The 22775-nt window shown below is 37.8% G+C and overlaps 1 protein-coding gene across 4 annotated transcripts; it reads left to right on the forward strand.

The window, feature by feature from the left end:
- Positions 1-381: 381 nt before the first annotated feature.
- MUS81 (Restriction endonuclease, type II-like superfamily protein) lies at positions 382-22775 on the forward strand. Of its 4 annotated transcripts, none has more exons than XM_039116948.3 (15): positions 382-781; positions 869-960; positions 1099-1177; positions 1251-1337; positions 1433-1558; positions 4842-5079; positions 9063-9159; positions 9291-9394; positions 9557-9699; positions 17220-17277; positions 18696-18854; positions 20265-20344; positions 21641-21878; positions 22158-22244; positions 22482-22775. In XM_039116948.3, exons 1-15 carry the CDS (start codon positions 591-593, stop codon positions 22581-22583), a joined length of 1881 nt encoding a protein of 626 aa, XP_038972876.2. In that variant the 5' UTR covers positions 382-590; the 3' UTR covers positions 22584-22775. The 4 variants fall into 4 exon arrangements, with proteins under 4 accessions (XP_038972876.2, XP_017697874.3, XP_088558974.1 ...); XM_017842385.5 differs by having other exon boundaries at positions 463-781; positions 9279-9394; XM_088702848.2 differs by having other exon boundaries at positions 641-781; positions 1104-1177; positions 9279-9394.

Raw genomic sequence — 22775 nt, forward strand, 5'->3', positions numbered from 1 at the left:
CACCTCGCATGTTGAGGATCGACTCCATTTTGGAATCGAAACCCTAGTTCTTTGCCATCCAAGCAAATGATTGTTGGTGCATGCAAGAACCAGTTGCTTCACAAATTCGACTACTTTTATCATTATTATCATATATGATCAGCACACACGTGTAGGTTAGATGTGGCTTCGCCGCCGCCGCCGCCGCCGCTGCTACCACCTTCTACTGCCATTATGCATTGATGCTATTATTATTATTTTGTGATAAGAGTTGATCAGGATCACGTGCCCGGTCCACCGTGCCCGACTAAAATGTTGCACACGGACCGGCTTTAGGCTGATAGCCACCGTGGAGGATCCGAATTGGGTCCTCCTCCGCCGCTCCCTTTTGAGTTCAAATTTCCGAAGCATCGGAAGCCAAGGAACGAAGAAATGGCGGGCTAACCGAATCGAGCTTTAGAAGCCCTCTCCATCCCGCCCCCCCAAATCGAAAACAAAGATTCTTCCTCCCCACGAATTCCCCTTCGAATCGAACGCCTCAAATCCTAGCATCCGTCCCTCCTCCAATTCCTCCCTCTTCCCTTTTTTCTTCCCCTCCACGGCTCGCTCCGATGGAGAACAAGCGGCCCGTCCGCTGCAGCGAGAACGAGGAGATCGCGCTGTACCTATGGGGAAAGCGGCAGGAGATGGCCGAGGGGAATGGGATATCGGAAAACCTCGACTTGACGCTCTCCAACGCGTATCGCAACATCTGCGGCGCCAAAACCCCGATCAAATCCCTAAAGGACCTATCTCAGATCAAGTAAGATTGCGAACTTTTTGAATACAAACGCTGTTCTAGTTATTTCTTTCGTTGTGAAAGATTCGTTGTTTTTTGGTTCGTGGATAGGGGTGTGGGGAAGTGGATTCTGAGGCTCATGCAAGGGTTTTTCCCCACGGATGACTCTGATGCATCCGGGACTAAAAATGTTGCACAAAAGGGTAGCTATTTTTTTTCCTCGTTTCTCTTCCAGTTATTTATGAATTTTTCTGGTGTTTGTATGGAAAGTTGTTTTTTTTTTTTCACTTAGTTTTCTATCAAGTTCTCTTCTTTCGCATAAAAGAAGGATCTTTTGATAGGAAAGAAAGACAAAGGGCACAAACGTTATGTACCTCAGAAGAATTCTATAGCGTATGCCTTATTGATTACTCTTTACAGGTATGTGAAGCTTGTTTTTTTTCTATAATGTTTTACGCTTTTAATTTCTTGAAGCTATACTTTTATTTTCCAGGGCAATGGCGAGTGGGAGTAGTTATATGAAAAAGCAGGAACTCATTGATGCTGCTGAAGCAAGTGGGTTGTCTCGAACCGCAATCGCGTGAGTGGCTCTTCCTACCATTGACTGCTTATAATTCTTTTGGCTGCTTTTGAAGTGCAGCATGGATAGTTTGCTTACTAATTTTGTTTCAACAGGCCAGATAAGGGAAAAGGGAAACCTGGGCAATTTGGGTGTTCACCAAGGGACTGGTATACTGGATGGAGTTGCATGAAGACCTTGATATCAAAAGGATTGGTTGTGAAATCTAGCTGCCCAGCAAAGTAATATTCTGTTCTCTGTTCTTATTTATTACTGACGAGGACTAAAGAAAATCCATGGGGTTCATGGTACATTATGTAGAGACTGCTAATCTACTTGCACCTTAGTTTATGCCTTACATGGGAGGGATACTCATTGTGCTTTGATTTTAAAAACTATTGAAAGGGATAGATGATTTTTATTCTCTAGTTTTTATTTTTCTAGAATTAGGATGCGAGGAAGCTTGGCTGAAATTGTTTCGAGGGCAGGACTTGAACTAGGTCACCGGTACCCAATCCCCAGTGATTTTTACCAACTGAACAGTTGGCACCCTCTACAATAAAGGTTTTATTATTTGGACACAAACTTGTTAAGTGACTCAATGTTAAATGAAGGTATAGTTTTATATATCACTTGTAGCCTCTTCAAGCTCTATACAAGTATTAAAACATGGTGGTATTGAACCAAAGCACATGGCTTCCTGCTTTTATGAATCTCTACAAATCTAAAATATCAGGCAGTTACTGTTGGCAATAAAAAAAGGATCAAGATGATGCCCATTTCTATTCTTTGCTCGAGGGTTATGGTATGCCTCATTTGAGAGTTTGAATGCCTTGCCTCCCTCCTTTGGCTTAACTGTTAGATGTGATACTGTTAGTTGTGAGTACTCAGCTACTAGGTTTAGAGTATAAATTAAGTAAATAAATTTAAACCTTGGTAAATCTGGACAACCATTAACGATAGTAATATTATTCTGAAAAAAAAGTAAACCAATAGTTGATAAAAAAGCTGATTCAGTAATGTCTGTTTCTGATTTCAAATTTGCATCATCCATCCTTTGCTAGTCACTTCTCCATGAGCTAAGGGCCAATATGCTCATTATTGAAAACTCAAAGCTATCTTCATTTTTACATGGTAATAATTGATTATCATGGTATTACCATGGAATATGGTCAATATTCTGACAAATTGAGGATGAATAATTGAAAATTTCTGTTTTATGTAATTTCATACATATTCTAGCTGAATTTTATGATTTATTTGAGCCAGTTATCATTATGTTTTTCTCCTATAGCTGCGGTTTATTGAACTAGTTGAATTATTCTTGTTCAAATTTACGTTTCACCATTTGTTCAGTTAAGTGGGTGAGGAAGGAGAGGGTCTGCCCTCATTCAAGCTCTTTAACAATCCTCTTATTCCCCCACTTGGCATATGAATGTTTGCTTATCAACTGCCATAGTGCCTTCTCTACACTGTCTCTCTTAGTTCATTCTTCATTTTATTTAGAGTGCTAAAGGGACGAACAAGCTTGGATGAGTTTTTACTTCATTTTCTATGGACTTGGAACCATGCTTGAAATCTATATTCATTTGATTTTCAATTTGCTCGATATTTTTCTTTGCAAGGTTGGAATATACTTGTATGGAATCACATTGACCAACAATTGTGCAAGTGGCACCTTATCTGAATATGCAAAGTAAATGGATTAATGTGGATGATAATTAGGGCAGATTGTCTAGTAGACTAATTACAATAAGAATTCACTTATGTTCCATTGGGGACATGTTGCTACATGTTCATTCCATACAGGGTTTTCACAAAAATTTTGAGTGGTCCTCTATTTCTCAAGTTATAAAATATTAGCTTCAGGTCATGGCTTGGTCTGCACAGCCATGTTTAAGTATTTTTCAGTTGGGATGCTACCATTGCTGAAGTCTCATTTAGTGCCAATAAAACATTATTGGGTATTCCTATCTTGTCCTAGTTGCAAAATATCTGTTTCAAAAGCATTTTTTGGCCTTGCCTTGAGCCAAAAAACATTCAGTGATGTTGTTTTTGTTTTTTTCATAACTTTGGAGTGACATGGGGTTATAGTAGAGCTTAGCATGTTATATTAAATAGTTCCAAGAAACCAACACATAGGAGATACTAAAATATTATTTTAGAAGTTTCTTGGCATTTTTTACTTGAAATGTTACCAGCATCTTGTGTTATGACTATGTTAGCATTCTTTATCTTATCAATGGCTGCAGTCACATTCATTATTTAGTACTGATAAATATGTTGAAATATATTGTGCCTTAACTTGAAGTATAGGATTTACTTGTAACAGTGCACATCCAGGCCATTAATAAAAATGTCTCAAGTGGTCCCAGCAACTTGTGGTGGGCTGCAAGATAGTGCTTGGGTGCACTCTTATCTATCTGGCACAGCCAATTTCAAATCACTAGATGCTATCGTTGTTTTAGGGATTACAAGGAAACAGGGAATCTCTTGATGAATATAACAACAATCCTAGAGAATACTGTCTTTTCTAGTGCATTTTCTTTTGTTGGTGGATGTACAGATCTTGTATGTAAGGAATTTGAAGCTTTTGTGTTGATCACAGGTCATGACCCGTGCTTTAATATCATTATTCAGTGCTGCAGTTAATAAATATTTTGATTAGGATCATTGCTACTGTCTAAAATTGCAGGACTGAGACTCAGTTGCGCATGTTGCCACTGCAGGGATGCATTCATATTTGTATTCTTTTGTGCAAAATTTTGTGTAATAGAGATCTTGGATGCAAGGAATTTGAAGCTTTTGTGTTGATCACAGGTCATGACCTGTGCTTTAATACCATTATTTAGTGCTGCAGTTAATAAATATTTTGATTAGGATCATCGCTACTGTATAAAATTGCAGGACTGAGACTCAGTTGCGCATGTTGCCACTGCAGGGATGCATTCATATTTGTATTCTCTGTGTAAAATCATGTGTAGTTCTGAATGGCCATAGGCAACATAAGTAAAGCATATAGTTACCGTAGAATTCATATTTCATGGATTCAAAGTTCCTTAGTTGTGCAGGAAAAAACATTCATGATCATGATAACAGATGCTGTTCTGAATACTATATCTTGGTTTGCCACAGTAGCAGTAGCAGTGGCGGTAACTCCCTCCATTTTATGACAAATTTAGACTGCCTAGAAATATACATACTTGAAAGTAGACATTGCTGCATAGTCTATTATATGTGGAAAACATGATGTTTCATGCTGCAAAACAAGTGCTTGTTGAACAAATCACTATTGATATATTTCTAATAGCATTATGTATCAATTATCGTTTCTGACTTCTGGTAACCTTGAAAAAAATTCTGTAATAGAAAATTTCATTACTTATCTATAATCTTTGGTGGCTACTTATTTATGTTCTAATTGAACAGAGTTTTACTAATCCTATTGGTTGCTTGTCTTCTAATAACAACTTATCTGATTCGGGTATTCTTATGTTTAAGAATGCATTACCTACTTTTGTGTAGGTACATGGTAACTCAAGAAGGGCAAGAAACTGCACGCGAGTGCCTCTTGCGATCTGGATTAACTGATCCTTCTGAACCCTTGACTCTGACTTCTGGATCCCACATTTCCCTTATTGGAGAGAGTTTGTCACAGCAAGAGTTCGGTGGAGCTGCTTCTGCTCATGAATTAATGTCACATTCAGCAGATTTGGGCTGTCAATTGGAATTAAACAATATTCCAAGTAAGGTTGCAGACAGGGTAAGACTCGCCTTATGTAAATGCTTACATTACTTTCCATATATTTGTCAGACACTGCTCTTCTATAAACAATAGGTTTGCATCCTAGTTTACTGTTTTGATGTGTAATTAAAACAGAATTGGCTCTTCTGAATAACTCAGTGCATCATTTTCTATATAGTTATTATCTTCCTAGTTGTATTGTGCCAATTTTTTGTTCTTCTCAGAATTCTATATAAGGGATCATATATGATTATTTTCTCAAGATATTTTGGCACAACATTTAGTATGATCAATCAAAAAACTTCGCTTGACCCTGAATACTCTATGCAATATGTAATTTTTGTGTTGTCTCTTCTCACTCAGTTTGATGAAACATATTACTGGACTTTAACTAAATTGTTTTCTACCGAGTTAGTTCTATCAATACTTCATGGTATGGGACTTTGCAAGTATTAAGTTTTGCCTGATTAACTGGATTTTACGGCAGATTTTGACTGTTGTCTGCTGAACAGTTCATATCTCAAAGAGTGTGAGAAATCATTTCTACTGCACATGAATTAAAGTGTTGATCAGCATGGCACAGTGTGTACCATGCCAACGCCTTGCTGCATGCGGCACTGGCATGGTGCCAGCTGTGTGTCAGTGCTTGGCACACACAAGCAGAGCAGCATGCTAGTGTGTGCCTGCTTATGCCATGAACGGACACTGCATGATGCCCCATGGTACATATGGTGCTAGAACCAAGCAGGCACAACACTGGCAGACAATATTTTAATCTTTGTTATGATGATTACAATTTCATGCTTTTAAGACAGTAAATGCTCTTTGTTTCCTTTTTCTAAAGGAATTTGGTTTATGGCTGGAGGGAGCTTTATTGTATGCTATGTTTTGTTGATGCTGAAGATTAGCTTTTCCTTCCACGGCTCTTTTATGAGCACATGCGACATACACTATCTTGCTTCTGTGATTTCATCAGTCCTAAGCGTTGTTAGTTGTAGCCTTGTCCTGATATATTTGAAGCTGGGCAATGGTCCCCTGCAACACAAGTTGGAGGAATTTTCTACAGTTTGGATTAATGGCAGATTTTGATAGGCAACCAAATTGTGGCCGAAATTCTCTTTCCAAACCAACCAACCTTTGCAATTTGGATGAGGACCAGAGTTGCACAGCTATTGAGTTCTGCCACTTACCTCAATTGCATGAATTTCCTATATTGAAGTTGTAGAGGATTCAAAAACCTGAACCTAGGAGAGCAAATTCCTCCATTTGTTGTCGATGGAATGCAGAGTTTGAACTTAACCACTGGGAGCATTATTCGATATTTATTAAGGTAGTGCATTTTGTTGTCTGGTTATACTTTCTTTATGATATGCTGTATATGGCGGGACCTATAGTTTGAAGCAGGGTCGGCGGAACTGGTACAGGACATCGTACTGGTTCTCCTACGGTACGAGTCGGTACGGGCCCGTGTCGTGCCGTGCCGTGCCTGTACTGACAGAGGAGAGGGCGACACAGACGGTGGGAGAGAGGAAGAGAGAGAGAGAGAAGGGGGAGAGAGGAGGCCGACACTTGGGCGGGAGGCGAGGTTGCGGCCGGTTTTTCTGTTTCGTTCACTGATTACAAAAAAAATCACGATTTTTAAGTGATGTCGACTTGCTAAAAATTGCGATTTTTTTTAACGGTCGGACCCCTGTTTCATTCGACACAGGAGAATTGGCTGCGACCTCGCCTCCTGCCCAGACGCTGGCCTCCGCCGGCATTTGCCACCCTCCACCGGCTTCCCTCCCTCTCCCTCTCCCTCCCTATCCCGCTCGCTCTCTCTTTTCTTCTCTTTCCTTCTCTTTCTCCACCTCCGGTAACAGTTTTCGTTTCCGTTGTCGGAACCATATCGATGAGCCGCTGGTACGACTCGGAATGGCCGGAACCGTCCGGTTCAGGATGGTTCTGCCGATCCTAGTTTGAAGCCTTATATCATTTGTTGTGAGAAGGTAAAGAAAGAGAGAAGCAGGTGGAAATTCGGATGCCATTGGAAACATGATATGAAGTTTTAGTGGTGCTATATCACATTTTAAGTGGAACTTGGGATCCGATACATGGACATAGTGGGAGGATGCCAGTAAGCAAGCACATGGGCATCCTTCAACATATCCTTCTAGGTGGATCATTCAACCATACATGGAATGTCTAATTGATACTATAGCATGTCACCTGGAGATCGATTCTGAAATTGTCACATTTTGTATTTCTGCTTTGTGTTTTCCAACAAACAATTTCCTTGCTTAGCTTTTCTGGATCAACTAATTGAGCAAAAACAGGCTTATCATAATAGATCTATGACTTGTTGCCAAAATTGTATTGCTTGGGCCTTGGGGTATTGTTATGAGTTGAGAGATGGATGAAGATAGCTTCTTGGTTTTATGTGGGTACTGGTATAGGAATCTTCTTGTAACATAATTACGAATTATGCAATTCCAAAAATTCCAACAAGAATTTGAAATGATTGTAGTATGTGCTCTGATAATTATCTGATATTTTTAATTTTTGACATTTAAGAAAACTTGTTACAAAAACTTCATCTTATGTAGTAAGAAACATAAAATTCTTCCATGATGATCTGAATATATTTCTATATCTACTGCTAGTTTCTACTGTCTGCCATGCAGAAGGAAGGATATGAAACTTTTTTCTGTCTTGAAAAATATGGATACTTAACACTGAATTCCTCGAAGTGCACACTTGAAGGTTGGGAATTCTTTCTTGGGGCTGGTACATCTTTTCTTAATCCATAACAGTGTGCATGACCACACTGTTATGACCATGTTTCTTGATATAAAATCCTTTTTCTGTTTGAAGCATCTGGAAAACAGAGGCCATTGCTTGGTGCAATGGTAAAAGCTTGGGCTGACTAGTGCAATGCCATGGTTTGAGTCCTGGGGCAGTCACTCTGTGTAAAAAAATGTCCAAGGTTATGTTTGTTCTTAGTTTGTCCCTTCCAGGACCCTGAGTTGTTGGGAACATACCTGGGTAATGACTTTTTTTAAACAAGTGAAAACATAGGTGACATTACACGCGCAAACTTTTAACTTGAATGGAATTGTAAACATGGCACATGCCCTTACTTCTTGCGGACAACAGAGAACTGGCTTTCTGCTTCTTTCTTAACCTTTAAAGCTTTAAATAAGAGCAGCTGTACTAATATTTGTTCAGTGATTTTCTTTTATTTTTTTCTTTTTTGATATAAAGTTGTTTCTTTAAAACATTTATGAGTAGAGAGTCAGATTGCATAAATGGGTTGAATATCTAGTTGAATAGCACTGAAACCAGTTAGTTGGGTCATGTATTGATGGTTATGCTAATGAGTGAGTGTGTTTGGTGGTGCTTTTTTTTGGTGGATTAGAACTGGTGGTTCAAGCATTAACCTTTGTTACAGATCAGCTTTTGAAGATTTTAAACATTGAGTTTCTATTGTAATGTATTACTGGTGTCCTTTTCTCTTTGACCGATCTTCAAAACCTGATTTTTCTCCCATCAATAACAGCACCGTTGAAATTGCAACTTTGTGACATTTGCACTAATTCTTCTTCTTGAGTTCAACTACTTCATCAGTTAAAAAACATGCAGACTGACATGTTTCTGAAGGGAGTGGCATCCCTTTGTATTCTCTAGTGATGAATGAGGTTTTAGATGGTTGCATCTCCGTCCATTTTAAAAGTTCTGCAAATAAGCATGTTGGGCCGGTCTAGTTTTATCCTTTTCCATTAGATTGCTGCAGTGGTTAAGATTTGAAAACTTAGATTTGTTATTTACCAAAAAAAGTTTAGATTTGTTTTCTTGGTGGTTTTGCATGGTATTGAGTATAATTTTGTGTTATTGCTTGTAAGGTGCTATGGGCCTTTATGAAAGTTACATTTAGCAGGCATTACAAGCCTTGGTTAATTTTGTTCTGTAAAACAATGGGACCTGGTAAATGTGTTTTCATCACTTTGACCTACATTTTACAGAACTTCCAAAGTGTTCAAATTGATTCTTCGGATTCTGAGTCTTCCGAACTTGCTGAGAAGGCTTGTTTTCCAACACTGACTGCCTGCACGTCTAAAGGTATGCACATTCTCCTGACAATTTTTCAGAAACAATCCCGAGTATTTCTGTAAGAGGTGCTATTTCCTTTAATGAGATGTAGCTTTTTATGATTTTTTTTTAAAATTCATTTTCGGTAGTATGTGATGCAGAGAATAGGACAAAATCTAGTTCCAGTGGCATGCCCATTTGCGCACTTCCATTTTCTGCAGAGTCAGCTCCGGACTCGTTCCATCTGCGGCCTTGCACTTCATCGGTATATTGTCTTTGCACATAACACAAAAACTGGTTGCTTTTTCTGTCATCTTGGATTAAAGTAGCCAAAGAGCTACCATTTTATAAAGAGTGCTAGTTATTAAAATTTCTAAAGAGCTTGATATTGAAAATTAATGAAGACAACTTATTATTGACTGCTCAGGATATACCAGTGAACGAAACATCTGATGATGATGATATGGAAGGAGATATTGAAGCTCTTGCAATGCCACCCTGTGAATTTGGGGAGAGATTTGAGGACACCTATGATGTTATCTTGATACTGGATGATCGTGAAAATTTTGGGTCGGTATACCAAATTAAAAAAAGTATATTTTGTTGATATAACAATTAGTTTATTTTTCATCCTATTTATTTCATGATAGAATATTGCTTTACGTTTTTGTCCATGCAATATTTTGTGATGTTTGGCAGATAGATTGTCACACCTCATTCTACTAGCACGAGTGGGCATGTGACAGACTGTCGCACACCTTATAGGGTCTGACCTATAGGATATCCAAGGCCTACATGAGATATTAAATGTTCTGGATAGATCTTGCATAATATTAGGTAGTGGTAAAATTAAAGCACTTAAAAAAGTTTAAAATATTAAAAGTTTCATAACCAACATAAATCCAATAGACATTGTCTCTATACTTGATCAAATGTCAATACATAACATTTTTTTCAAAAAGGAAAATTCCTAGATCTTAACTCTCTTGCTGTGAGCCACATAATCCCGTCCGTGCTATTCTTCAGTATCTGAAAAGAATAAAAGAAATAAATAGTGAACCAGTTACCCAATATCTGTACATCTCTAGTTCGATCAAGTGTATAACATGCAATACAACATAAATATGGATAGCATTTCCAAAGAAATAAATGCAACATTTAGGCAAGAGTTTCATAAACAACATATAAATAATCAGAATAAATTTACCTTCCAAAAATACTAGTGCAAAAATAAAATAAAACTTTTATTCCGCTAGTGAAGGAAATTTTTTTTGAAAAATCTACCATTTGCCCCATGACATGGCCCATATGAGTCTGCTCTTGAAATATAATTGGCCTAAGATTGGCATGCTGGCAATCAGCCCTGACTAGCTAGGCCTGAAAGGAACTAGCTCTAAATCATATCAACATGCCAGTGATCAACATCGACTAGCTAGTTCCAAAAGAAGTTTACTCGTAAAAATACAATATGCCAATGATTAACATATGCTAGCGGTCAGCCTTGACTAACTATGCTCGAAAGGAACTAGTTCTAAATCACATGAACATGCTAGTGATCAGCCTCGATTGGGTAGGCCCAAATCATAGTCAGACCAGAGAATGATCAAAAGTTATAATATATCAATTTCACACCTTTTTTTAGCAACATACACGTGGCATTCCAAGCATTCATGGATTTTCAACTTTTTGCCGTAAAAAAGTTTCACAACATGCTATGTCAATAAATCAATAATTTTTAAATCACATTTTCATCATAAAAATCTAACCAATGTACACAAAGTGGTCTTCTATGCTTGATGCATGTTTTAAAATTTATTTTTCATGCATGGTGATTTAAATTTTTTTTAAACTTTATGGAAAACTATGTATTAAATACAGGTATGTATATATATGTACCAATCTAGGTATGAGATGCAAAAAGAGTTTTATAAGTGAAAAATGTGAATGCACCTATAAAGCTTTAGAGTGTAGAGATCCTTACAGATTGAATTCATGAAGCTTAGAAATACTTCCGACAAGACTATGCATGACCTACATAGAACATACCAATAATTAAGTTTTCTGAAAGCTTCTAAAGTATAACATAGTTTCCCTTTAATTCTAGCATAGGATGGCATCCTCTTAGGTTGTGGAATCCATCCAAATCTCCACAATCTAGGATCCTCCCATATCAGGGTTTGTGACACCAAATCTGCGAATTGTAGAGCCAAGATTTGGATACAAACCCCCGAACCCATTGTAGCCCCTAGGGGTATCATTTATCCTCTGATTCAAGGAGAGACTCGATGCGAGAAAGGAGGGGGTTCGTCATTACCTTGGGTGTTGGGGATGTCCCCTAAGCCAGATGCTCCTCTAAATTAGGATATCCTAGTCTCCTCCTGATCTGAGAGAGAGAGAGAGATTGGGTTAGAGAGAAAGAGAGAGAGAGGAGGGGAGAAAGAGATTAGATAGAGAGAGATACAAAGACTAATAAGGAGACTGAGAGTGGAGGAGAGAGTGATAGAGAGTATGAGATCGAGAGAGGGACTAAAAGAGAGAGTGGGAGAAAGATAGGTTGAGTGAGAGATAGAGAGAGGGAGAGAGATGGAGAGCCTTGGCTTACTGACTGAGCCAGGCTTACGTGGGCTGTAGGTTGGGCTGACGAGGTAACAAAGGTGGCAGTGTCCTCCGCAAAACAGAGGCAACATAGTGCGGCCACGAACAATGGAGATAGGCTATGACCTATCACCTGTTTAGTTGTTATCTCAGCAGCCGGACAAGACTGAGGCATTGGAGGGGAAGTAGGACCCTCAAGTATTGATAGATGGCGATGCTAGCCATATCATCCATCTCAATGTTCAGGACAATCGACAACTCTGTGATCCCGTTGGCCACACTCGAAACATACCCTAGAGAACTAGTGGCAGCCCTTCTCAACATGAAAACCCTTGCACCTGCCGCACCAAGGTCCTTTCTCTTGTTGAGTCCCGCCATTCCTTCTAAAGGGTCCTGTCTCTAAGGTTGGTCACCTGAAGGTTGACCTTCCTGCTATCCACTAGGTTTGGGCCTCTTCTTTAGGATGCGATCCCTTGCTTTCTCAACATTTTTCGCTTGCTGCTCCAACAACTTTGCCTTGTTCACAACTTCCCTGCAAGTAGTTAGATCTATTGGCCATAAACTAGTCCCGACTTCTGGCCTCAATCCTCTCTCAAATCTCCTAGCCTTTGTTGCTTTAGTGGTCACCAGATCTGGGGCAAAGCGGGATAGATCTTTGAATTTGGCTTCATGCCAGGTCATCGTAATGTTGCCCTGGGTCAGCTTGATAAACTCCTTCGCCTTTCGGTATCCAAGGCTCTTAAAGTGGTACATATCTCAGAATTTTAGACGAAATATGCTCCAATGAAATAAGCTCTGAGTTGTTCTCATGTTGCTGTTGATGGCCTCCCACCAGTCGTAGGCTTGTGGGTGGTGAAGTAAACCCTCTCTTAGTCCTTGCAAATCATGGTTGCGAAAGTCTTCTCTATCTTCTTCAGCCAATTTAGGGCCTTAGTAGGTTTAGAAGATCCCTTGAAGATGGGTGTCGCCATCTTTTTAAACTTGGCTATTCCTTTCTTTGTTCTCGATGGTTGGCCAAGCTTGGTCTTTGGTTGCCTTAAATGCTGTATCTGCTGCAAAAAACCTGTCAGTGCTTGAATATAATTGGCTACATAACCTTGGTTCCATATAACTTCACTAGCTCTTTGACTGTTGCCGGCAATGTTGAGGGTGTCACCTTGCTGGCGAGCAGAACTAACCCCTTATCTACCTTCCCCTTTTATTGATGAGCTATCAACTATTCGAGAGGTAGAAGGGGTACGCGTGGTGCTTACTACTCGGGAGGTGCTCGTAGTGAAATGGGTGTTGGCTGCTCGGGATCCCTCAGCAAAATCAGCCAATTTTCAGGTCTTAGGTCGGGCCATCTCAACCTATATCCACAAGAAAATATCAGATTTGATGTTATTAATAAATTAAACAGTCTTTAATACTTGGAGTTTTTAGTACTTAGAATGAGTGTAGGCGTGTCTAATGGACGGACGTATTATTTATTATATGAAAAAATATAGGTGTGTAAACTATGTTATTTTAGTAATTAAATAATTTGATTTGGTTACCCTATGGGTGCTAATGTTACTGAATGTAGATTGATATGGCATGAGGAAGTGGACATGAGCGTGCTAGGAGATCTACCTTATTGCTAATGGTTCCATTGGCTGGGAGTCTTCAAATAAGCAGGTCCATACCCCATCCTCATCGGCCAGTGGCATGCACCAACGGGAGAATTCCAACAACCCTGCTGGTAATGCCCAAAGGACAGGGGCACCTAGGGAACCTAAAATCCACCTTAGATCACAAGTTAGCTCCTTTTAGCATGTGCAAGCACTAGCTGGGACAATGCAACAATGATGTGTTGGCAGTACTGATTCGGGTGGATCCTAGATTGTGGAGCTTTGGGTGGGTCCCACAGCCTAAAGGGATCCATCATATGCTAGAATTAAAGTAAAACTTTGGTGAACTTTAGAAGCTTTTAGGAAACCTAATTATTGGTATGTTCTGTGTAGGTCATGCATAGCCTTCTCAGAAGAATGTCTCTGCTTCGTGTACTCGATCTATAAGGATGTCTACACTCGAGAGCTTTGTAGGTGCATTCATATTTTAATTTATAATTTTTTTGCATCTAATACCTGGATGGGTATGTATATATTTTTTACTTGTATTTAATGCATAGCTTCCATAAAGTTAAAAAAAGTTTTAAATCACCATGCTTGAAGAATAAATTTCACAAAATGGATCAAGCGTAGAAGACCACTTTGTGTACACTGGTCAGATTTTCATGATGGAAATATGATTTAAGAATTATTGATTTATTGACATAGCATGTTTTGAGACTTTTTATGGCAAAAAAATTGAAAAATCCTGAATGCTTGGAATACCACATTATGTTGCTAAAGCAACTGGCGTGAAATTGATATATTATAATCTTTGGTTGCTCTTTTGTTTGAATATGATTTAGGCCTAGGCAGTCGAAGCTGATTGCTAGTATGCTCATGTGATTTAGAACTAGTACCTGGCGGGTCTAGCTAGTCAGGGCAGATTGCTGGCATATGCCGATCACTAGCATATGTTGATCACTAGCATATCATATTTTCAGGAGCTAGTCTCTTTCGGGACTAGCCAGTTAGGGTTGATCTTTGACAATACCGATCTTGGGCATATTATATTTTAGGAGCTAGTCTTATTTGGGCCTTGTCACTGGGTGAATTGTGGTCTTAGTTGCCAAGACTAAGAAAAGGCAAAATGGTGGATTTTTCAAAAAGAATTTTCTTCACTAGCTACATAAAAGTTTTATTTTATTTCTGTACTGCTACTTTTGGAAGGTAAATTTATTTCGATTATTTATATGTTGCATGTGAAACTTTTTTCCAAAAGTTGCATTTATATCCTTGGAAATGCTATCTATATTTATGTTGCATTGCATGTTATTTGCTTGATCCAACTAGAGGTGTAGAGGTACTTACAGTGTTGCTAGCTTACTATTTATTTTTTTATTTTTTTTCACATGCTGAAGAATAGCATGAACAAGATTATGTGGCTGAGAGAAGGAGAGTTAGGGCCTAGGAATTGTTCTATTTTGAAAAAATATGTATTGACATTTGATCAAGTCTAAATGACTGTTGGATCATTGTGGCTATGGAACATTTAATATTTTAAAATTTTCTAAGGCATATGGAAAATTTAATATGCCTTGCATATTTTGTGGGATTTGTAATAACTTAGGACCTCATCCAAAAAGGCTTGCTGCGATTTATCTTTTGGGTTCTTTGGCCTTATATAAGTACCCAAGATCTACCCAATGCATAGCCGATTTGAGACTAAATACATGCCCATATGGATCCTCATACACTCTCTCTGTTTAAGCTTTGACATCCTTGCTAGGCTAGGGATCCAAATCCATTCAAATCCAATCACAAATACCACAAATCTGATTACAAACATCATGATTGGCCCATGGTCAACCCAATTGGGCTTGTGCTGTAGTGTCCTCTAGTCCACATGGACTATTGGCTGGGTCGATTTTGATACTATCAATAACAACCTAGGATCTCATCTAAAAAAGCTAGCCGAAAGGTGTTATTTGGGTTTTTTGGCCCTGTGTAAGTATTCAAGATTTACTAGGTGCATAGCTGATGTGAGACTAAAGATAAGCCTACACAGTCCGCACATAGAAATACACATGTGCATCAATAATCATAGTCTATTTTTTGTCAAAATTTTTTGTCCAAGTACAAATCTCACGATATCGCATCATGGTATGACATGTTCAAATAATTATCACACTTGGTATTGGAGCATGGAAAATTGTAAAGGTAGCAAAATCATCTTGACCCGATAACCCGTCCCAACTTACCCTATTTATGTTGGGTTTGCATCAAGGGCTTTTTTGGTTTGGGTCGCATGTAAGTTAAATTTTTTAAGCTGAATATTAAACAGGTCAGATATGGGTCAAAGCTTTGATGTGACTTGAGTTATGAGGGTAGAGTCCTATTTGGTCGGGAAGGTTTAACTCTGATTGAGTAATGTCCTTGGATAATGATATTTTGAGTTGGTTTTTTTTTTAGTGCTAATTATTCAAATCATCTTAAAAAGAGTCATTAAAAATTCTAAGGATGGGCTGAACATTATAGATTGGGTCCATTAGGGATTGAGCCTTGCTAAATAGATTAGTTATGAGTCAAAAGGGTCAAGTTGGGTCATTGCTGTTGGCTGCTGGTGGGCATGGTTTGAGGGGTCTTGATCTGATATCATGTCAAGTTAGGTATGCATCGTGGGTTTATATGTTGTCCAAACATGACCCTACTCAAACCCAACCCAGCCCATCCTTTCCTACCCTAGTAAATCTCTAATGCTGTATCTCGATCAGATTTATTCATCTTGAATTTATTTATGTTGTTGTGCTTGATGTGGTTATCGCTTTTAAAAGTAGTAGGAAAAGCACTGGAATGAATGTATGTTCACCCTTGTATCTTGTCATTTATAAGTGGAACTTTGTCTCTATTAACTCTTCTACATGTGGTCATATCTTTACAGCGAGAAGATCTACTAACATAGTTGGGACTTGGTGTGGCAAGATAAGAGGAAAAAAGCAGCTAATTGAAATGCAAGACTCACAAAGAGAATGAGAAGAGACATCGAAATTTACAACTTAAGATCTTTACAATGGCTGAGCATCATTTGTTTTTGTAGTTGTAGAATCCCTGGAACCTAGCTTGAAAGAAGTTTATTAATATCTTCATGGAGAGGAGTTTTATAATCTTAGAAATAAAAATAGTAAAGAATTCTATTCTGATTTGTTTTTTGAAATTGGTTAGAATGCAGTAGCATCTTTTAATGGGTTAATGAATAAGAAATAAGTTTATGTGGCGAAAGGGTTGCATCATCTACCAGTTGAACTGTTGAAGAACTAACTCATTGAAATCTTCATATATCACTATTATAAAACTGACCCAAGCGCCCTTAAGTTTTGTTAACACTTATTATGTTGGAGTAAGTCTTAACAATTCTGCTTGTGGCTGTAGCTGCGATTGTGCTAACATTGAAACCAGTACTCAAAATAGACTCCATAGGTTGTTTTTGACCAAGATCATGTTCATGTCCTTGTAACTTTCGAAAATTATGTGATGATAACCTCTTCATGTACAATTCACTTTGTTCAGTTGGTTATTTTTAGCTTCGGTGCTCCTTGTTGTTTGGTAGATTTGCTTTCTTGAGGCTGAAATCCAGCTAAATTCCTGCAGCTAAAAATTATCCCAGTATTGGAGTTATCTCAAGTTAGAGTTCACTCTGTTCTCCATCTTCAATTTTTGCATTGGACTTTGATATTTGCTTCTTAGTTTAACTTGTTCTTGCCCCCTCTTGTTAGAACCATGTTGATGTAAACATATGAAATGGTTGCATTTATAGCTCAAGATGAAACAGGACATATATGAACTAATAGCTTGAGGTTTCCATGGAACTTTTAATTAGTGTGCAATTGCCAATTAAGCCAAGGTTCACCCTTTCTCTTTATGTTGTAGGTCCCGCTCAAGAAAAGTTGTTGATAATATACACTCTCAATTCAATATCTTAGTAGAGGTCAGTATTTTACGAGTTCCATGGGTGATCTATTCTGTGACTTCATTCACTAAAATCTGAAATTTGATACTGGTCTTGCTCTTACAAATGTTTTCTTGTGCCAGATATTTGATTGCATGTTTAAATATATTTCTTTTTTGAATCATCCGGATATCTACTTCTAATGCCGACAACTGATATAACAATGTAAATTGTGACAAATGACTAAGACACAGAAAGTCAGGTTAATAAACTAAGCGAAGCCTTTCGCCTTAGGGATCAAGTAGGTCTTGTTTGTTCAGGTTTTGGCTTCAGGACGTGGAGGTGGATGAAGAACTTAGAGCTGAAAATGGTTTAGGCCGCTTCCCTACCCAAGCCTGGCCTGAATATTTTTTGGGCTTTGGGCTAGATTAGGCTTGAAAACTTTTGGAAAATCCTGGTCTAAGCCCAACCTGAGCCCAGACCCAGGCCCCAATAGAACCCGATTAGGTCAGCCCGAATATCGATTTGGGCTAAAAATTGGGATGGGCCTGAACCCGATTGAAGCCTAATCTTTCAATCTTTCATTCTGTTGCTTCACGCTTTTTTGTTGAAATATGGTAGCTTCACGTTAGCAACCATCTGATGATTAGAAACATGTTTACCAGAAAAGCAAATTGATAGCACAATTGGAAATAATATTCCTATTTTCTAAGTAGTCCATAAATAAGTACCCGAGTTCGGGCTGGGTCCGGGCCTGAGTTCGGGCTCCGTTTCAGGCCTTGTCTGGGCTTAGGCTCGGGCCGGGCTAATGATATGCACAAGCCTGGCCTGAAAAACATATAGGCTCTATATTTAAGCATAAACACAGTCCATAATCTTTCGAGCCTAGCCCGTAGCTTGATCTGAATTTGCCCGGCTTGGGCCCAATTTCAGCCCTAGAAGACCTGAATTGACTATGAGAATAGATCAGGAACTATACCTAAGTTGATCTGGTTGAATAATTAGACTCAAAAACCAACATTTTGTGAAGTCTGATTGGATTAGCGTTGGGTGATTTAATGTGCCTATAACTATTTCTACTTGTATTTTGTTGGGTATGATCTGGTTGGGTGCAATTTTACAAGCACTAGACCTCCCGCCAGTTCTAGATTCTTAGTTATAATCCAAATCGTGTCTGGATTTAGAATGAAAATAAGTATTAGCCTGCAAGGCTTAACTCACCAATTTATCTGCCTTTTGACTGCTAAATTTTGTTTCATTTTTTATGCCAATGCAATCTTTTCTCTTTGCTTATAACTTTAGCAATGATTTACATGTTAAATTATTTATTTGAGTTTGTCGCTTGCCTATTGGATATTTGATCTATGCATGGATTTTGAAATCGTAATCTGCTTTTCATACTTTATACACTTCCAGCAATTAACTTGTAGAGCATTGATGCGTGGCATTTTACCCAGGTTAGACGCTTGCCTATTGGAGATGGAATTTGGATTGTTCGACATAGACAGTCTAATAATGAGTATGTTCTTGACTTTATCGTCGAAAGGAAAAAAGTTGATGATTTATGCAGTTCAATCAAGGACAACCGGTATAGAGATCAGAAACTGAGGCTACAGGTACTGGTTATCATCTGTATGAGGTATCCTCTAGTGACACAAGTTGGCATTTGATATTTTTTATTTTTTTGCTCAAATTGATTTTATGTCTATCGTTCTGGGTTTATATGGATTTTACTCGTGATGTAATTTTCTATGTCAATTTCTTATATTGTTGAAAGTTATTTATAGATTTCCCCTAATTTGGATTAGGTTATATGGTGGATGAAGTGGGAATTTGCCTTTGGGATTTTGTAGAACTGCCAAATACCTTAAAGTCAACCCTATTACATAGTGACATGTTCGGGTGAAGGTGGTATATTAAGTAGTTACCTAGTAAACATTTTCTTTCTTTAATTTTAAGGAAAGTTGAAAAATTATGCATATTCCTAATAGCTTTGGTGGCACACCATTGTGAAGAAGATAAGATTGACAATATATGTAGGTGCATGCATGCAATCTCTAATTTTAGTAGGTGTTAAAGACAGATTTGATGTAGTACATATACTTGAAGACTGTTCACTTTGAGAGTTTTGCTTTTTGATAAGATTTGAGGGCTGAATGAGACTCACATTTGATATGTCAAACCTGGATAGATGGGCCAAAGCTTGTTACTTACGTTTATATTTAGTCAATTAGTAATAGAAATATTTACTTATTTCTTGATCAACAATCAATTTTTTTATAATATATGATCCTCTCTTTAACAACTAATATTGGTTTCTAGCCTTATTATGTATTAACTTTGTGAGTATGAATTGAAACATCTGATCAAAAACTTGTTCGGGTCATGCATGTGATCATGTACTCATTTGCAAGTTTAGGGCCAAGTTTGATAAAGTTAAATCAGATCAGACTCTGGCTATGACTTGCTGGCCGGTCTAGTAGTCTAGTTTGGGGTACAAGATGCTGCAAAGTAACCTTGCCCACATAACTTATCAAATTTACATTGCTCACTATACCATGGAATGTTTGTAAACTAATTTATTCACCAGTGCTTTGCATATTTTGCTGTTTGTCTTTGGAACAATTACTAATTTTTTGCCTTATCCATTTCATGTTTCTGCCTATGATGGTGCCGGAAATATGCAAGCAATAAAAGTTGCCACTTTTCCAAGATTTTCTATCTATTTAGGAAGTAAAGTGATGAAGATGCAATATTATTTCTGTCTTAGATATCTTTCAGGATGGCATGGATATGTTGCCTTTATATCAGTATGAATACTTCTGTCTATGACTGCATCATTTTCTGGCCACCAAAATGTTCATTTAAGTGAGGAGGATAATCTGCATGAGATAAATCACTTAAGTGTTATGTGCCGAGGAACAGATACGCCTTTAATTTCATTTCTACGCTTTTGTGGGGTTGCCATCACTGGATTATACCGTTATGGAGTTTTTTAATGCATTTTTATGTTTGTAATTTCATAGAGATGTGGACTACAAAAGCTGATATATCTGGTCGAAGGTGATCCAAATTCTCAGGAAGCTGCCGAAAGCATCAAAACAGCGTGTGTACTATTTTATATTTGTTCTGTTGTTATATGTCTTAGTTCTTATTACTTGCAGACAACTTTCCAACAAAGCAAATGCTCTTTTTCCTTTTCATGACTTATTTGATTTGAGCTCACATCACCGAGTTGCAAATGCTTTTGTTAACCAGGTTGTAAGCTGGTACATTTTTAGTAGGAAATGCATAATCAAGGAATAAACTAGCAATATCAATGTCATCTGTGGGTCTCCTTTTAATTAATGTTTTGTCTTATTATCTCTGCTAGCTGACTTCTTTTTGTAGTTTAATTTTGCGCGGCCCTTTGACAATATTTTAGAACTTTTATGATGCTTTCAGCATTTGAAGCTGTTTATTATTTATATTTTGGCGAGCAATATTTCTAATTTCTATTGTCAATTTATTGCTGCCTTTATCTTTTAGTGTGATAATTTTCTGCATTATCAGATTGAAGCATCAAGAATTCACTTTGTACAGTTTCAAATGATGAACTAGAAAAAAAAGTAATATATTTCAAAAATTTGTGATACACTTTAAACAGACTCAGATGGTACTTACTGATATAACATAGATGATGTCAGATTGTTTGGTGCTCTTAAACCTAGCTCAAGCAGATCCTTTTAGTCTTCAACATATTGAATATTTTAACCTTTTTTTACATAAAAAAAGAATATTTTAACCTTTTTTTCTTTAGACATGCTTCACAAAATGCCATCTATGGTGACCTAGAAATTCTGAAAACATCAAAAAGTAGCTATCAGAATACTAGGGAGGTTAATCTTTTTTTAGTTTAGTCTTGTGAGCATAGTTATTGAGACCAGTATGCATAACACATGGTCCAATAAACATCATCATGCATCAAACTAAGTATCTTAGGCCACAAAAGAAATTTTCCTTACAGTTGCTAAGGTTCGTTGTTCTTAAACCTTCATGGACCTGAGTCAATATCATCCATGCTATAAGATTTGTTTGTATTGTCATAAATAGTTTATTCTGGTCAGAGATGCAATGACTACAAAAGGTATTGCATCCTTTTAGATTTAGGTTGTGTTCTTTATGAAAGATGCAATTTGTTTACCTGTTTTGGAGGGGAATTTGAATCACTATGGAACATAAGATGGTATCAATTTTCTTGTCCACCATTTTGACAACTTATGGAACCATATATCATGAATATATAGTCTACCTCTCTTTAAGATCTTCATTTGGTGTATTGTAAATACCTCATGAGTATAGTCGTCTTATAGGTTGTACTTGTTATCTTTTTTCTTAATGTCAATTAAATCCATATTTTCAGTTGTTTCACCACAGAGATTTTGGAAGGGTTTGACGTGCAGAGGACCGTTGGCTTCGTCGACACTGTCAAGAAATATGGTTATCTTACGAAATCAATAACTCAGTATTACAGCACACACTTTTCCAGGGAGAATACCAAGAACTCTAAAGTCTGCCCCTCTTACAATGAGTTTGTTAAGAGGTGTCAAGATCTTGAGAAAATGACCGTGAGTGATGTATTTGCCCTCCAACTCATGCAGGTGATTATGCTGTAACTAATGCACCAAACAACCTACCTCATAATATGCAGCATAAGTACTACTCATTGTTACCTGGTCCTTACCACATCCTCTCCCTCTATAGCAAGAGGGGAGATTGGCTGTCCTTTTCCCCCCAAATATTTAGTTTTTCTGCGATCGGAGTTGATCTTTTCTTCTTTTCTTGTATTATCTACTTATTCTTCTTGAGTGCTATTTAACACTGTTTATATCCTTTTCCATCATAAAATGCTGTTTATATCTAGTGATACCAAATTTCAGGTTCCGCAAGTAACAGAAGAGGTTGCCCTGGCTGTTGTAGACCTCTATCCAACTGTTTTATCGCTGGCTCGAGCATACTCTCTGCTTGTGGGTACCCTCTTCTATCGCTACTTTTGATCTCTTTGTGGATTTTAAACCTCTTAAGATTGCTAAGATGTTGTGTCAATGCCTTGTCTGTAAGCTCAATGCTTTTACTATGTATGCTGCATATCACCTTTCCAGCTTCTGTAGGTATAATTTTCTTTGGAAGGTACCAACATTGTTTATAGTTATCGATAGTTTCATTGTCTTGTCAATAATAATATGCTGATGGTAATGCTGAAGGAGGGGGACATACGTGCTCAGGAGGAGATGTTGAAGAACCAAAGCAAAATGATTAGTGCAAGTGCTAGCAGGAACATCTTCAAGCTGGTCTGGGGTTCTTGATAAGTTCACACCTTCCAATGGGTTAAACGTTTGCTGCTCAAATCAGGACAGCTACTAACAACAGTCAGCGTTCTTAAAACCTTTTACATTCTTTTGCATGTAGCAAGAAGTGCTGATTGATGTATGCTGACTTTTTTGTAAAAAAGAAATGTTGTAAGTAATCATCAGTGATATGGCAATCGGGCTTCTTTA

The sequence above is a fragment of the Phoenix dactylifera genome, chromosome 8 (assembly GCF_051530095.1).
Source record: "Phoenix dactylifera cultivar Ajwa chromosome 8, Ajwa_hap1_PhDact_Kaust_v1.1, whole genome shotgun sequence".
Lineage (NCBI taxonomy): Eukaryota > Viridiplantae > Streptophyta > Magnoliopsida > Arecales > Arecaceae > Phoenix > Phoenix dactylifera.

Coding starts and splice junctions, on each gene's coding strand:
- MUS81 (XM_017842385.5), top strand. CDS start 591: ATGGAGAACAAGCGGCCCGTCCGCTGCAGCGAGAACGAGGAGATCGCG. Junction 1,178..1,250: donor TTATTGATTACTCTTTACAG/GTATGTGAAGCT, acceptor TTTATTTTCCAG/GGCAATGGCGAGTGGGAGTA. Junction 17,278..18,695: donor AATTCAATATCTTAGTAGAG/GTCAGTATTTTA, acceptor CATTTTACCCAG/GTTAGACGCTTGCCTATTGG.